The sequence below is a fragment of the Staurois parvus genome, unplaced genomic scaffold (assembly GCF_062004578.1).
Source record: "Staurois parvus isolate SC_StPar_1 unplaced genomic scaffold, SC_StPar_1.0 ptg000403l, whole genome shotgun sequence".
NCBI lineage: Eukaryota > Metazoa > Chordata > Amphibia > Anura > Ranidae > Staurois > Staurois parvus.
The window spans coordinates 5,085,850-5,103,043 of NW_028318199.1; the positions used below are offsets into that span (position 1 = coordinate 5,085,850).

Here is a 17,194-nt window from a genome sequence, read left to right on the forward strand (position 1 = left end):
CTTCCAGATGCCCCTTCCTTTCAGCGGCGTATCTGAAACATTCAAGATCACAGATAGCATAAGGTGATCGGAAAACTCAACCGCCCGACACACAGGTGCTGAGAAGGCAGAGTTCCCCTTTAAAGAAAACCTATCTATCCTGCTCTCACTCCTACCTCGCCTAAAGGTGAAGCCCGTGCTATCTGGGCTGCACTTAACTAGTGCATCTACCAGACCTGCATCCCTGACTATCGCATTAAGAAAAACGCTATCATAGCCCAACCTGTCAGTGAAGCCTCTCCTGTCTTTGGGCCTAGTGATGGTGTTAAAATCACCTCCAAAGACAACTTGCCGGGCCGTAAAAAGGAAAGGCCTAATCTTTGTGAAAAGGCATTTCCTTTCCCACTTGGACTGCGGGCCATATATATTGATTAAACGCAGGTCATGCCCCCTCACAGAGACGTGCAGGACCATGCACCTTCCGATCTCTACCTCAATAATCCGTCGGCACGTTACCATACCAGTAAAAAGTACTGCAACCCCACTGTAAGGCTCGGCAGCAAGAGACCAAAAGGAGGGGCCACGCCTCCACTCCCTCTTTGCCAGGTGGATATCAGCAAGGCTATTGAGCCGGGTCTCTTGCAAAAACAAAACATCAGCATCAACCTCGCTGAGCAAAAATAAGGCCATGTTACGAGCACTCACAGACTTCAAGCTGGCAACATTAATAGTTGCCACTTTTACTGGGGTGGGAACTGCCATCAGGATAATTAAGATAGGCATTCCTCAGTCTGACTATCTACCACTGGGGCCCCCTGTACTATGGGGGTTGTCCCAGCACTGTTCTCAGCCTCCTCCATCAGATCCACAGAGTCAGATGAAACATCCCCGCGATCTGATAGAGACCCAAACTTATTCCCTGAAAGTATGTCATCCTGATCTGAAGAGCACAGAGACTCTGAGGACGCCGAGGAAAGCACAACCCTATTTTTCCTCTTCTTCCCTCCGACCAGGACCCACTCCCCCCCATCCCCAATAGGGGAAATCACCACACTCTCTGATGAAGCTTGGGAAGAACCTTCCCCCTCAACCGCCCTCCTCCTGCACATACCCCCACCTCTTCTTCCCACAGCCCTAGCACCCCTGCCTGAGACCACAGGACACCCAGGCTTAGGGACCGTTAGCGAAACCTTCACACACCCCTCCGCCCCACGGGCTGCTTCTGCCAAAATGGAACTCTTAATAGGTTCAATACACACACGAGGGTTTAACACAGACACAAGCGGATGGGTAGACTTGACCACAGGCTGCACAGCCGACAAAACTGACACGGAAGGGACAGGGGGGTTCACAGACACAGAGACCGGCACACCAGACAAAACTGACACAGGAGGTTTAGACACACCAGGTGACCCAGACTCAGGGACAGACAATGGATCTAGAACAGGGGAGCTAACTAAGGACGGAACTGGAGGGGCCAGCTGACCTGAGGGAGGAACTGCCACCGGGAGCGCAGAGTCCTCTGCATCCATCCTGAGGAGCTCCTCCGCAAGCTCCCCCTGATTATGGAGGGCCTCTGGGCACAAGCTGTAAGGGTGCCCCAATACATTACAAAGATTGCAACGAATTATGTTGCAACTCCCGGCCTGGTGGCCCAGACCCTGACACAGGGAACACCTCTGTTTTGGGCAGGAAGAGGAAAAATGGCCCTTATCACCACATCTGTGGCACAATTTGGGTTGCCCCTGATAAAAGACCACAATTCGATCTCTCCCAATAAATGCAGATGAGGGCATATGCTGTACAACATTATCAAAGACCCTGAGCTTGACCTGGGCAGTCCATCCACCTGTCCATATACCTTTGTCATCAAGCACTTTGCTTAGGGACCCCAGCACCTCACCATACCTCCTCAGCCACACAATGAGGTCCGCTGGAGGAATGGACTCATTCCGTACCAAAATAGTTATATTCTTCATTAATGGTTGCCTAGACACCACTCTAGGGGACAAACCCTCCCACTCCTTGGAAGACTTGCAGGGCCTATCATACCTCTCCCAGAAGAGGTCCAAGCTTTCTGGCTTGAGAAATGACAGATCATACTCATTAGACCCAACAGGATTAATTAGGGCAAAGATTTCAGCAACCCTGAAGCCCATGCCCAGGATCTTATCAGCCACAGATCCTCTAGAAGGCGGGGTGCCTCCCCCCACCCACCTCAACTGAACGACATTCCTCCGTGCGAAGGATCCACCCCCAATTGGCCGGGCACCCGACTGAGACACTTGCGGGGGGGCCCCTCCCCCCGAGCTGCCAAGCATAGCAGCGTAGCTAATTTTGGGCTGCCCACCTCCCGATACTGCCTCAGCAAAGGAAACCCTGCCGGAAAAAGGACCCACCGGGGGGGCCGCTCTTCACTACCCCCACGGCTGCTGCAGCAGTTCCAGTAAATACCGATAAGCTCTCTGCCTGCCCGGCAACAGCGAGACCTGCACCTGACACCACGGCAGACTCCACCCCCCCCCGCACTCCCTCCCGCCGGCACGGGGAGACGAGACATGGGCACAGACAGCGCACTATCAGCGGCCCGGAGGGGACCGGCTGCTCCCACTCCCATAGATGACACAGTAGCACATACAGGTTTACTCACACCAGTCCCGGCAGATGACTCAACAGCACACAGAGTTTTACACATACCAGTCCCGGCCGCAGGAGCTGACAATCCGGCTGCGGACCCACCTAGCTCAGCGTGCACCTCGGCGTGCACCTGTGTAACAGCACCTCCCCCTGCAGCAGGCTGGAGTCTATACACAGTCTTTTCCTTAACCCTTACCCGGGCTTTCCTCGGGACTCCATCTTCCTCTGCTCCCTCCTCTTCAGACAAGTTCTCTGTAAACCTGAACTTTCTCCCACTCAAAGGAGATTCCAGCTCTCGTATCACCTGCAAAGCCCCTGCACAGTCATCCTGGTCATCCGCTCCCCACTCCTGGGTTACCTGACCAGGGGTAAGAAGCTGTGATCCGTCCTCCATGGGGATGGACACCGCTGCAGCCCCACTCTGTTGCAAACATTTTCCAGCCTGCTGGTTTGCCTCCTCCTCAGCGATATCCATAGAATCCCCAGAGTGGGATGGAGCGATATCCTCATCTGCAGTCAATTTGACTTCCTTCCTCATCGCCATGAATCTGGTCTCACTGGCATATTTCTCCTTGAAACTGCCGCTCGTCTCCTTTAATGCTGCAACAAGCAGCGCTTGGCTTTTTACTTTCTCTTCCAAGCTGTTGACCTCTGGTCGATGCAATGAACGCTTGTTGCTCCAGGCCCTCTCCCAGACCCCTTTTTTCTTCCTATATTCCATCCGGAGCTTGGCCAGCTTCTCCTCCTCTTTTGCAATCCGCAAAATTCTGGCAGCAACTTTGCTTCTATAAGCTGACACAGGCTCACCCTTTTTTGGGCCACCGCCTAAGTCCTCAAACACTGGTACTGGGGGGGAGTACCACAGCTAGCATGGGAAACGCCGTCTGAAGTCTTGACAAGACTACCCCCCGGACCTCCACCCGGGTCCCCTCCTGGGCCTACCCCAGGATCCTACATGGTCCTCAGTAGAGCACCGAACTCTAGAGCCTGGCTTCAGGCCTACACCTGGAGCTCAGCAGAGCACAATCCAACACAGCCTCTCCACACGCTGTCAGGGATGACTCACCACAGGGCTCACCTGCCTTGTGGGCTGCAGTACCAGGGCTGACCAGCGGGTGCTCTCAGCAGCCAGAATCTCACTCCTGTAGTCAGCCAACACCTGGGGCTGATTGCTGGAGGTGTATTTAAGGAATGACCAGGCCTGTGATCAGGGCCTTGGTGTATGTTTCCCATGAGCCCCTATACCTGGTATCCTGTGTTCCTGCCTCGTTGCTGACCCTGCTTTGATCCTGACCTCTGCTGACCATCTCCTGTTGAACCCCTGGCTTGCCTGACCATCCTTCTGCCTGATCCTCGGTACCACGCTGCCCGCTACCTGCTGAACCTGGCTTGTGACCCCGACCATTCTCTGCTTGCTCCTCCTGTACCACGCTGCCCACACGATACTGACCCGGCCTGTCTGACTACGCTTACTTCACCCGACGATCCATCCATCCCGCACGGATCACCTTTAGTAAGTCTGCCTGCCTCTTCCCATCAGACTCCGTTCCTGCACTCCCCTGCCAGTACTCTCTACCACAGCCGGACGCACTCAGGGGTCGCGACCTGGTTCCAGTCTGCACCAAGTCCATCGCCACCATCAGGGGCCAGGGTGAATAGCAGGCTGGGACTTAGACCCCGCGTCCTGAGGAAATCCGTGCTGTGGGCTGCTAGAGACACTGCCAGGCGGCACCTGACAGTACCTTATGGCCTGCCTGACCATTCCACCTCTCCAGCCTGACTACGCCTGTGTTCCTGAGGCCTGCTACTTCCCTGTATCAGTCCACACATTTCTGGTCATACCCGGATCCCTAACAGTCTATCTGTTACCGACCCCGACTTCGTTCCTGACCATGCTTGTTTTCCGCCTGTCCTGACCTCAGCTTGCCTACTGAATTCCCTGTGTCTTCTCCCGTTGTACCCTGCTTCCGCTAGCGGTCTTCTCTACCTCAGCTGAGTGTACCTGGGGGCTGCAACCTGGTCTCAGCCTGCTGCAAGTCCATCCCAACCATCAGGGGCCCTGGTGAACAAGCAGGCTGGGGCTTAGACTCTGCACCCTGGGGAACCCCAAGTTGTGGATCAAGAGCTCACTACCACAGGGCTTCGGAACTTTCATGGAATAATGAGGCCCTTTCTGCAACCTTTTGGCAAGGTCTAGCCGACCATACTAAGGACGAATTAGCGGGAAGAAACATACCCACTGTCCTGGATTACTTGATTTCTCCTAGCATCCAAATCGATGTCCGCTTCCAGGAATGAGAGCTGGAAAAGTCTGGTTCACGTCACTCCCAAGTGGGTTCGTTGGCTCCTGTTTTCCAAAAATTCCCTGAACCACCTACCACCTCAGCTGGGCCGACTTCCGAGGAACCAATGCAGTTAGGCCGAACACGCCTCACTCCATAAGAGCGATCTCGTTGCCTAAGACTTGGTCTATGCCTTTACTGTGGGGCTAAGGGTCATGTAATTATGTTTTGTTCAGTCCGTCCGGGAAACTCTCGGGTCTAGGTTACTTTGAGGGAGGAGATCTAGACTAGAACCTGAACTCCGGCTCCTTCCCTCGATTTGTTATACCTGTCTCCATTCATTGGGCTCTGAACTCATATCAGGTTTTGGCTTATGTGGACTCTGGGGCAGCTGGAAATTTCATCGTACAATCCTTGGCCGCTGAATTGGGCATTCCTCTTGTTCCCTTGATGACACCTCTATCAGTATCTGCAGTTGATGGCTCTACCTTGGCCTTAGGACCTCTACGCTTTCGAACTAACAGCATAACTATGCATGTGGGCGTTCTTCATCGTGAGGAAATTTCCTTCCTGGTCCTTCCTAAGCCTTCAAGTCCCATCATTCTGGGACTTCCTTGGTTGTAGAAACATTCACCCTATCTTGACTGGAACTCTGGCCAAGTATTGTCGTGGGGGTCACAATGCCATCAGACTTGTCTCCAAAAAGTGTGTACCCGTGGCTGAGGTCATCACCTCTCCAATACTCCCTCTGCACTATCAGGTCTTCCAAGATGTCTTTTGTAAGAAAGCTGCTGACTCTTTGCCACCTCACCATCCCTATGATTGTGCTATTGACCTCCAACCTGGGTCTTCTCCACCACAAGGTGAAGTTTACCCTCTCTCCATTCCTGAGACTCACGCCATGTCTGAATACGTCCAGGAGAATCTGCAGAAAGGATTTATCCGTAAGTCCAATTCTCCTGCTGGGGCTGGCTTCTTCTTTGTGGAGAAAAAAGATGGTATGCTATGACCCTGCATTGATTATAGAGGTCTCAATGCTTCTTCTTTGTGGAGAAAAAAGATGGTATGCTACGACCCTGCATTGATTATAGAGGTCTCAATGCTATCCCCGGCTTTGTTCCTGACTGTGCTAGTTTTCCGCCTGTCCTGACCTCAGCTTGCCTACTGGATTCCCTGTGTCTTCTCCTGTTGTATCCTGCTCCCGCTAGCGGTCTCCTCTACCTCAGCTGGGTGTACCTGGGGGCCGCAACCTGATCCCAGCCTGCTGCAAGTCCATCCCCACCATCAGGGGCCCTGATGAACAAGCAGGCTGGGGCTTAGACTCTGGGGAACCCCAAGTTGTGGATCAAGAGCTCACTACCACAGGTGCTGACAATACCCCTGTAAATTGAGTTCACTAAGATGCACATCCTTAGTGCTCTGACAGTATAGAACCCCCTACATAGTTTAAGGTTAATCCGCTTCTTCTCCACTTTCATTGAGTGGCAGCATGTCTTCTTAAGCTTCCTGAGACTGAACAGTTTTCTCAATATGCTAGACCGTTGTGATATTTGCATATCTCTATCATATCTCTTTTTGAGCACCTCTTCTCCAGGGTGAATAAATTTAATGCTTGTAGGTGTTCCTCATAAGATACGTAGGTCCTCCAGTGCCCTTATTAGCTTTGTTGCCCTTCTCTGGACTCTCTCCAGCTCCAGCACATCCTTTCTGAGGACTAGTGACTAGAACTGAACAGCATACTCAAGGTGTGGTCCAACCAGAGTTTTGAAAAGTTGTTGAATTAAAGTATTATCTCTTGAGTAAATATTCTTTTAATGAATGCTTATATTCTGCTAGCTTTACTTGCTATCATTTCATGCCATTGTTGAGCCTGTAGTCTATTTGGCCCCCCAGTTTTTTTTCCATTCTGGATTCCCTGAAAGGTTCATCTGCTAGCAAGTAACTAGTAAGTATTTTTAGCCCCCAAGTGCATTACTTCACGTTTTTCAACATTAAAAATGTTAATATTTCAGCATTAAAAGGTTATTGCCCTGTTCAGCTTTGCATCATCAGCAGACACTGAAATTGAGCTATTTATACCAACCTCTATATCATCTATGAATAAATTAACCAGTTCTGCTCCAGAGCAATTTTTTTAATTTTTCGCATACATGTAAAAATCTTATTTTTGAACAATAAAATTACTTAAGACCCCCCAGAACATTATACACTGCTCAAAAAAGGAACAGTTTGAAAACACATCAGATCTCAATGGGAAAAAATATCATGCTGGATATCTATATTGATATGACCTGGGTAATGTGTTAGGAACGTAAGGATGCCCCATCGTTTGATGGAAATGAAAATTATCAATCTACAGAAGACTGAATTCAAAGACACCCCAAAATCAAAGTGAAAAGAACGATGCAGCAGGCTAGTCCATTTTGCTGAAATTTCATTGCAGCAACTCAAAATGGTACTCAGTAGTTTGTATGGCCTCCACGTGCTGGTATGCATGTCTGACAACGTCGGGGCATGTGCCTAATGAGATGACGGATGGTGTCCTGGGGTTTTTCCTCACATATCTGGACCAGGGCATCACTGAGGTGCAATCTGGCGGCATCGGATGGACCAAAACATGATATCCCAGAAGTGTTCTATTGGATTTAGGTAAAGTGAGCGTGGAGGCCATTCAGTGGTATCAATTCATTCATTCTCCAGAAACTGACTGCATGCTCTCGCCACATGGGCCGGGCATTGTCGTGCACCAGGAGGAACTTAGAACCCAGTGCACCAGTGTAGGGTCTGACAATGGGTCCAAGGATTTCATCCCGATACCTAATGGCATTCAGAGTGCCATTGTCTAGCCTGTAGAGGTCTGTGTGCCCCTCTATGGATATGCCTCCCCAGACCATCACTGACCCACCACCAAACCAGTCATGCTGAATGATGTTACAGGCAGAATGACGTTCTCCACGGCATCTCCAGACCCTTTCACATCTGTCATATGTGCTCAGGGTGAACTTGCTCTCATCTGTGAAATACACAGGGTGCCAGTGGTGGACCTGCCAATTCTGATGTTCAATGGCAAATGCCAATCGAGCTCTGTGGTGCCGGGCAGTGAGCACAGGGCCCACTACAGGACGTCGGGACCTCAGGCCACCCTCATGAAGTCTGTTTCTCATTGTTTGGTCAGAGACATTCACACAAGTGGTCTGCTGGAAGTCATTTTGTAGGGCTCTGGCAGTGCTCATCCTGTTCCTCTTTGCACAAAGGAGCAGATACTGATCCTGTTGATGGGTTTAAGGACCTTCTATGGCCCTGTCCAGCTCTCCTAGAGTAACTGCCTGTCTCTTGAAATCTCCTCTGTGCTCTTGAGACTGTGCTAGGAGACACAGGAAACCTGGCAATGGCAAGTATTGATGTGCCATCCTGAAGGAGTTAGACTGCTTGTGCAACCTCTGGGTCCAGGTATTGCCTCATGCTACCAGTAGTGACACTGACCCTAGCCAGATGCAAACTAGTGAAAAACAGTCAGAAAAGCTGAGTAAGGATAAAAATGGCACTGACCTACACATGTAAAACTATTCTTGTTTTGGACTTCATCACATTGTAGCCCATCTAGTGCACCTGTTGTTAATTTCATTAACACCAAAGCAGCTGAAACTGATTAACAACCCCCTCTGCTACATAACTGACCAGATCAATATCCCAGGAGTTTAATTGACTTGATGCTTTACTCTGACTAAAAAGTGTACCTTTAATTTTTTTGAGCAGTGTATATTTTCTGAAAGCAGAGGCACTTTCGCAAAAAAAAGTGTTAGTTGCACATTTGTAATATGTAATATGATATTTGAGCAAATGTTTATTAAAAATTCAGGGAAAAAAAAAACTTTTCATGCAAAAACACACCATATAATACCCATTTTTGGTTAAAATATAAAATATGGACACTGTGTAATGCCGCACGGCAGTAGGGCTCTCTGATTGGCCCTTCTGATCACATGATGGCTGTGTACAATCACAGCCATCATGTGCTGTCAATAGAGCTTCCAGTCTGTTGATCGGCTGTGCCTCTCCTCACACAGAACCCGCTAGTGGAGAGAAGCAGAGCCAATCTGTGTAAAACTGAATTACACACACACACAAATCACCCCATAGTGTCCCCCACACAGCTGTCAGTGCACCAGTGATCCACATCTGTCACACAGTACCAGTGATCCACATCTGTCACACAGTACCAGTAATCCACATCCGTCACGTAGTACCAGTGATCCATGTCTGTCACAGTATACCACTGGTCATCCACATCTGTACCAGTGATCCACATCTGTCAAGGTGTACCTGTGTAAAAGACACATCTGTACCAGTAATCCACAACTGCCACGGTGTACCAGTGTAAAAGACACATCTGTACCAGTGATCCACATCTGTTACGGCCTACCAATGTCAAATCCACATCTGTCACAGTTTACCAGTGCTCAATATCTGTCACACAGTACTAGTGTAAAATTCTACATCTGTACCAATGATCCACATCTGTCATGGCATACCAGCATAAAATGTACCAGTGATACACATCTGTCACAGCATACCAGTGTAAAATCCACATCTGCACCAGTGATCCACATCTGTCCCCGCGTAACAGAGTAGATTCCACATCTGTACCAGTGATCCATTTCTGTCAGTGTAAAATTCATATCTGTACCAGTGATCCACATCTGTCGCGGTGTACCAGTGGTCATCCATATCTGTACCAGTGATCCACATCTGTCACAGTGTACCAGTGTAAAATTCACATCTGTACCAGTGATCCACATCTGTCACGGTATACCAGTGGTCATCCACTTCTGTACCAGTGATCAACATCTATTACCGCCTACCAGTGTCATATCCACATCTGTCACAGTTTACCAGTGCTCAATATCTGTCACACAGTACTAGTGTAAAACTCCACATCTGTACCAGTGATCCATTTCTGTTACAGTATACCAGTGTAAAATTCACATCTGTACCAGTGATCCACATCTGTCACGGTGTACCAGTGGTCATCCTCTTCTGTACCAGTGATCAACATCTGTCACTGCCTACCAGTATCAAATCCACATCTGTCACAGTTTACCAGTGCACAATATCTGTCACATAGAACTAGTGGAAAATCCACATCAGTACCAGTGAATAACATCTGTCACAGTGTACCAGAGTAAAATCCACACCTGTACCAGTGATCAATATCTGTCACAGTGTACCAGTGTCAAATCCACATCTGTACTAGTGATCAATATCTGTACCAGCGAACATCAAAATCAACATCTACAATTATCAGCAGTGCAGCATAAACATGTCTAATATGATCAACCAGCGAGGAGGTTTTCCAGATACTGAGTATGATGGAGGAGAGTAGCGAGAAACTCTTTCTGTCAGACTCAGGTTCTGAGTATGAGCCAGTTGAAAGCAGTGGGTCAGGAATGGATTAAAAGGAGGAGAGAGTCCAAACAAATAGGTTCAGGAGATCTGAGGAGGAGCAGGCATCCACCAGTAGTGCAGTGACAAGTACAAGCACAGCCAGGGGCGGACTGACCATTCGAGCACTCGGCACTGCCCGAGGGCCCGGGGTCAGTAGGGGGCCCCATGAAATGCCCATGGTACCTTTTTTATAGGCTTTTTTGAGTGTGGGCAAGGACACAGGGTCTCCATGATCCCCTATTGCCCGGGGGCCCCATGAGTTGTCAGTCCGCCCCTGAGCACAGCACTCCCAGAAGTTAGCAGCAGAATGTATTTTGGGGTGTAATTTTTGGTATGTACATGCTATGTGTTAGAAATATCTTATAAGTGGACAACTTTGAGTAAAAAAAAAAAAAAACATTTTCTGGAAACGTTTGGGAAAAAAGTACATGTGCAAAATACTCATTATGCCTCATAGAATATACATTGGGGTGTTTTCAAAAATGGGGTAAATCGTGGGTAATTCCATTGTTCTGGTGCTCCAGTGCCTTCAAAAATGTGATAGTCAGGAAATGAAACTTGGATGTTGGGCCTCTGTATGGGGCAAGGCTGTGGAAAAGTCTTACATATGTGGTATCCCCATACTCAGGAGGAGCAGAAGAATGCATTTTGGGGTGTAATTTTTGGTATGTACATGCTATGTGTTAGAAATATCTTATAAATGGACAACTTTGTGTAAAAAAAATACATTTTCATTTTCTTTCCACATTTTCCAAAAACTTGTGGAAAAAAATGACATGTTCAAAAGACTCATTATGCCTCCTAGAATAAACATTGGGGTGTTTTCTTTCAAAAATGGAGTCATTTTGTGGGTAATTCCATTGTCCTAGTGCTCAAGGAACTTAAAAAATGTAATTAGTCAGGAAATGAGATGTGCAATTTATGCCTCCAGAACACCTGTAGTTACTATTTGGATGTTGGGCTTCTGTATGTGGCCAGCCTGTAGAAAAGTCTTACACATGTGGTATCCCCATACTCAGGAAGAGCAGCATAATGTATTTTGGGGTGAAGCTGCAAGTATGCATATGCCGTATGGGAGAAATAACCTGTTAATATAACAATTGTGTGAAAAAAACACATTTTATTTACTTCATTTTACAAAGAATTGTGGGAAAAAAATTGCAGGTTCACAAAACTCACCATGCATCTTAATAAATAACTTGGAATGTCTACTTCCCAAAAAGGGGCCATTTAGGGGGTATTTGTACTGTCCTGCCTTGTTATTGTCTCACAAAATTAGATAGGCCATCAGTACATCAGGTTTGATCAGGTGTGATCAGTTTTCAGTGATTGGTACCATAGCTTGTAGACTCTATAACATTCACGAAGACCAAATAATACTCACTGATTGGGGTTATTTTTACCAAAACAATGTAGCGGCATACATTTTGGCCCAAGTTTATAAAGGAAAGTGACTTATTAGCTAAATTTTATAATAGAAACAAAGAAAAATGCATTTTGCAAATGCAAACTTTTTGGTCTTTTTTAATTTATAGCGCAAAAAAATAAACCCCGTGCTAATTAAATACCACCAAAAGAAATCTCTATTTATGTGAAAAAAGAACACAAATTTAATTTGGGTACAGTGTTGCATGACTTTGTAATTATCATTCAAAGTGTGAGAGCGCTGAAAGCTGAAAATTGGTCTGGGCCGGAAGGGGGTAAAAATGCCCTGTATTGAGGTAGTTAAAAGCCTTTATTTTATTCCGTTATGTCTTTTTGGACAATGTTTTCTTTTGGTCACGAGGGTACATTTTGTGTTCTGTTAATAACAATACAGTCTTGATTACTATACCCTTCCTTTTCTTTTGTGAAAACTGAGGAGAATAATGCATTTAATACAGTTGCCTTCATCTTGTCATTTGTATCCAACTTCTCCTGATCATTGCTTATGGGGCCAGTATGCTCTGACCTAACTTTCTTACTATTAATATATTTATTAGCTGTGCTAATACATTTCTTATTGCATTTCTTGCAGTGTTGAAATGCCGATACAGAGTGGCAGATGCTGAAAGCATTTTTTTTATTCATTTTACATTCAGATTTTGCATCCTGTTATCTTTTATAACTTTGCAGGATTTCAAACTACCTATAGATATACATAAACTTTAAAGAGCAAGTCAACTTAAAATAATAATAAAAAAAAACTCTAGAAGGGAACTTATACTTATGGAATGCTTTGAAAACTAAGTAGCTGGTGAGTCGGTGAGTCAGCTTGTTGTATACATCATACTGAAATAGTGTTTCCAATAGATATAGTCTTTAATAAGCAGAAATTAAGAGAAAATTAATTTTTCTTTTCTTTATCTTTTTAGCTTTGGATTCATCCTCAATAAATCCAGGCCTGGAATTCATAAAATTGACCTTGAAACTTTGACACACATCAAGACCATCAGCTTCAAGAACATGAGCTGTATTCCACAGCACATGCAATATTCACATCTCGGTGGATATTATTTTGTACAGTGTAAACAGAACAAATCCTTAACCACATTACCTCAGGTAATAATAGATAGTGTTACAGATACTGTTATTGGCCCTAATGGTGATATAACTGGGACACCTTATATATCTTCAGATGGACATTATTTGGTTAGCACAGATGAAGTAAGTGGCCGGATCACAGTTCAGACAATTACTTTCCAAGGTGAAATTAAATTGATCTATGACCTACAAACTAACTTACAGATTTCCGATGTGACTTTTCAATCATCTTTTACACAAAGCAATCAATATTATATCTATGCTGCATCCCACAAACACACAGATATCCTGTTTGTGGAACTGTCCTCAGGTAAGGTGGACATAATGAAGAATCTTAAAGACCCATTACCACAAGAAGACTGGCCTTGGAATGAGAAAAACAGAATTATAAAAAACAGTGGTCTGTTTGGACAGTATATCCTAACACCTGCTAAGGATTCTTTGTTTTTAATCAATGGAAGGCAAAGTATCCTTTATTGTGAGGTCTCTGGAATCAGAAGAGGCAACACAGTGGTTTGGGTAGGTGAAGTATGAAGTAGCAAGCAATTCAACCTCCAAGAAATGACTACCAATTAGACCTTAATGCTGCCTGTGAAAGCAGTAAAATATTTTTGCACCAAAAAAAACACCCTATATGAGCTTCATGGTGCAATGCTGTTGTACAACTTGCAAGTTTCTATAGTTAATCTAGGAGGTTTTTGTTTTATTAATATATTTTATTTGGTTATAGGTTGTTAAAAAAAAATAAACTGTACACCATATACAGATAACTTGAATATCGGATTTGCACTCATCTGTAGATCAGAATTATGAAATAGCATTTTTTTACTTTGAAGATTAGCTTAACTCAGCATTTCCTTTAGGGATTTCTAAAGCTTTTGGATATAATGTGTGAACATGCTCTCAGAGAAAAACAATGAATTTCCTTGATGAATGCCCACATGGCCCACATTTGTGCACAATGACAGCACACTTTGCTCGTAGCAAAAAGCAAACAAAACTGGCCATACACATATAGATTATTTTCATTCAGTTTGTGCGCTAAACAGTGTAGATGGAAGAATCTACCCTGCCAGCTATTGTATTCTGACATCTGATTTCAGCAGCTATCACTATACTCAAACAGTGCCTGCATGGGATTAGATTCAATAAAATTCAATTTGGGTAGTACTGATAGGTGCACCCACATCTTGAAATTCAAGCCTTGTATGGAAGCCTTTAGCTACCACAGTTAGTGTGTGTTCTGTGCTATCTAAACAGAAAAACAGAACCATTGTCTTTCTGGAGGGTTCATTCATCTGAAATGCTGTCCTCGTTCACCGGTGCTAACCCCCCCCCCCCCCTGAGCTTTTTCCAGCTTCCACATCTTCCACAAAGTATTTAATAAATAACAGGTGAGAGACCCCTAGAGACAATGTCAAAATCTTTTCCAAGGACACCTTTAGAGTACAAAGCCTATTCTCTGCTTGCCTTATGGAAGAACAGCCTTGATTCACACACTACATCCAAAAGTATTCCAACACTCCTAGGAATCCATGCCAGTGAGTATGAGCTCTTAGCAATTCATGTTTTACAGCTATATTTATTGGAAGATTAAATAATTAGAGCAGTTCTTTTAAGCTGTTGCTAATTATAATACTTCCAACCAAGAAATCTGTAAAACATCTTTGGTTAGAGGACCAGAGTTGAGAAACACTGGTCTCACTGTTATTTTTTAAAGTATAGCAAAATATGCAAATAATGTTACTATTAAAGTGACTACTGCACAATTTCCTACAGAGGAATATGCAGCGGGTTGCAATACAAAATGCAATTATACTTGTCAACATACTTTGCTGATCTGTTTCTGTGTAACAATAGCATACATTAGACAATGTTCAAAGCCATTTCTTTTAGTGTGTTTACTGTTTTAGTGTTAAAAGGAAACATTTTCCTATGATGTAGCCACTCATTCTAAAATATGTTAGAACACAAGAGTGATAGAGTATGTATCACTGTCTTGGCTTTGTGTAGTATGTTGAAGTTGTATTTGAAACTGGAATGACAATTAATAATGTAGATTTTGTGATTATGTAGATTTCATTAGTGATTTGTTAACACTGCAGCACAGAATGAATGTGCTAATGGTGTGGTATTTTTGTTGAACAGTAATTTTATTTGGTTGATAAACGTATTTACCCCAAAAAAATGCAGGAAAGTGTAGTAGTGAGCTGAAAATCACATTTTTCTTGAGTCCTTCCCTTCTAGTAATAAAACTGCTTTAGCTTCCAGGTTTTTGCCAGGTTCAGATGTTATTTTATGTCTTACCCTTAGCATTGCCTGCTGGGGAAAACTTCTATAAAAGCATGAGCATAAAGATACAGTGGTACTCTTCATGTCTAAATGGTTTAACATAAGTTCTGTCATCACTGTAAACAACGTAAGAAGGGGCCGCCATACATCTAGAGTGTAAATTCCTCAATAATGTCACTAAAACAACAAATCTCCAAAAAGATTAGAGCGTACATTTACATTAAGTGCTTATGTTGTCACTTGGAACTGCTCGATCCTTTGACAGTTTGATACCACCTCTGGAGTAAATCTGGAAATAATAATTGGGTTACCAGTAAAAGAATAGTAATTAGGAAATCATAGACTTTTATATTTGATTGCATTTGTTTTAATCAGTGGGCTAAATCAGCTGGCAGTGTCTTTTATTTTTCTGAGATTAGTGAAAATATTTCCTCTTTTTTTATATTTGTTTCTCTGCTCTTTCCCACAAAGTTATGAAAGTCTGCCCCTTTTCTTCAGCAGGATTCTCCTTGTTATTTTTTTGTCCTACATTATGGACAGTTCATTAGGGCTATGGAAAATTGCTCAGTCTGTGAATTCGTGTGGAGTAGAATCTGTGACACAGAGTGCCTGAGAGATTTAAGAAACTAGAATGTGACTTAGCTAGCTAGAAATCACACAAAGGAAATATCTGTTCTCATTGGAGTTATACCTTCAAAGGCACTTTTTCTTTGCCCATGCATTATCTCATGCATTTGATGTTTACCTTATATCACAAAAACTGAAGCAAGGTTTACCACTTTAAAATTAGAACAACCCATAAAATAAGATAACCCAATTTTACATAGGATCAAAATGAATAATATGTTTTGTTTGTTATAGGTAGAAATAGCACAATTTTATTCCAGTAACTAAACCAAAAAGACTTTTTTGTGATATTAATCTTTCCATTCTGTATAAACAAATGGTTCACAAATTGTTTTCAATTTTTAAATTACATTTACTTAGGTTTTTTTTAAATATAAATAATAAATAACAAGGGGCCTTGATAACCCCTAGGGTTACATGGTACATTGAGTACTAGGATACAAATGAGGAAATAAAGTGATTCCATTATTTGCCAGAAGTTTTTAAATGACACTTTCAGAATTACATGATATATGAAATACTGTATTTTTTCAGGACATTCATAATATCAAATTCCTGGTTATGATAATATCCCAGTATATTTGCCATATTTCTTTAATTTTCTGTTTCAATATTTTTACTAAGAAAGTTTTGTTTTTAAGAATATATCCAGCTCAAAATACGCCCTCGCAGGGGCAGAGCAGAACAATAACACATAAACGGAGACATCCTGCTGACTTGTATTAGTCAAATAACGAAATGTCCAAGGACATCAAGAAGGGACAGCAAAAAGCGGAACCAAATAGCAGCAGTAATCCAACATAATATCGAAAAAAGAAGAGAAGAAAAAATGTTAGAAGAAAAGAAAAAGAAAATAAAACAAAAGTGAATCAGAAAGGAAACATGAAAGAAGGCAAACTAGAAGGATCACGGATCCGGGGCTAGCATAGGCAGCGACTATAGGAGGCCATAACTAGTAGGAGGCAGGGATGGCAAGGAATAATGTATCCAAGGTTCCAAAACCTTAAGGAATCTCGGATGAGAATCATGAAGAATGCTAGACATCTGTTCATTGAACAACATAGCATTCATCCTGGTCTTCACCCCCTGGAAGACAACCGAAGGGGTTCTCCAAGCTTGAGCTATAGCACGTTTGGCCGAAATAGAAAGGTAGGATGCCAATTTCTGCTGAGACTTAGACAGACCCAAAATTGGGTAAAGCAGAAGGGCCACCTTTGCATCCCTACGGACTGTAATATGAAATAGAGTTTGTAGCAAACCAAAAACCTAGACCAGAAGCCTATCAATTGTGGGCACAGCCACCAAATTATGCAGGAAGTCCCCGCGTAGACCACAGTTCCGGAAACACCTATCTCCGCCAGTTGGATTAAAGTGAGCAGTCTGAGCTGGGACTCAGTACCACCGCAGGA

At 44.2% G+C, this 17,194-nt stretch overlaps 1 protein-coding gene across 1 annotated transcript in view; it reads left to right on the plus strand.

Annotated features, from left to right (window-relative positions):
* The window catches only part of FSTL4 (follistatin like 4), a 1,219,954-nt gene extending 1,206,449 nt beyond the window's left edge, over positions 1-13,505 (plus strand). Inside the window, exon 11 of the mRNA XM_089686641.1 lies at positions 12,698-13,505. Coding sequence (XP_089542767.1) covers positions 12,698-13,400 — 703 coding nt within the window. The 3' untranslated portion in view covers positions 13,401-13,505. The remainder of the gene's footprint in view (positions 1-12,697) is intronic.
* Positions 13,506-17,194: the final 3,689 nt, after the last annotated feature.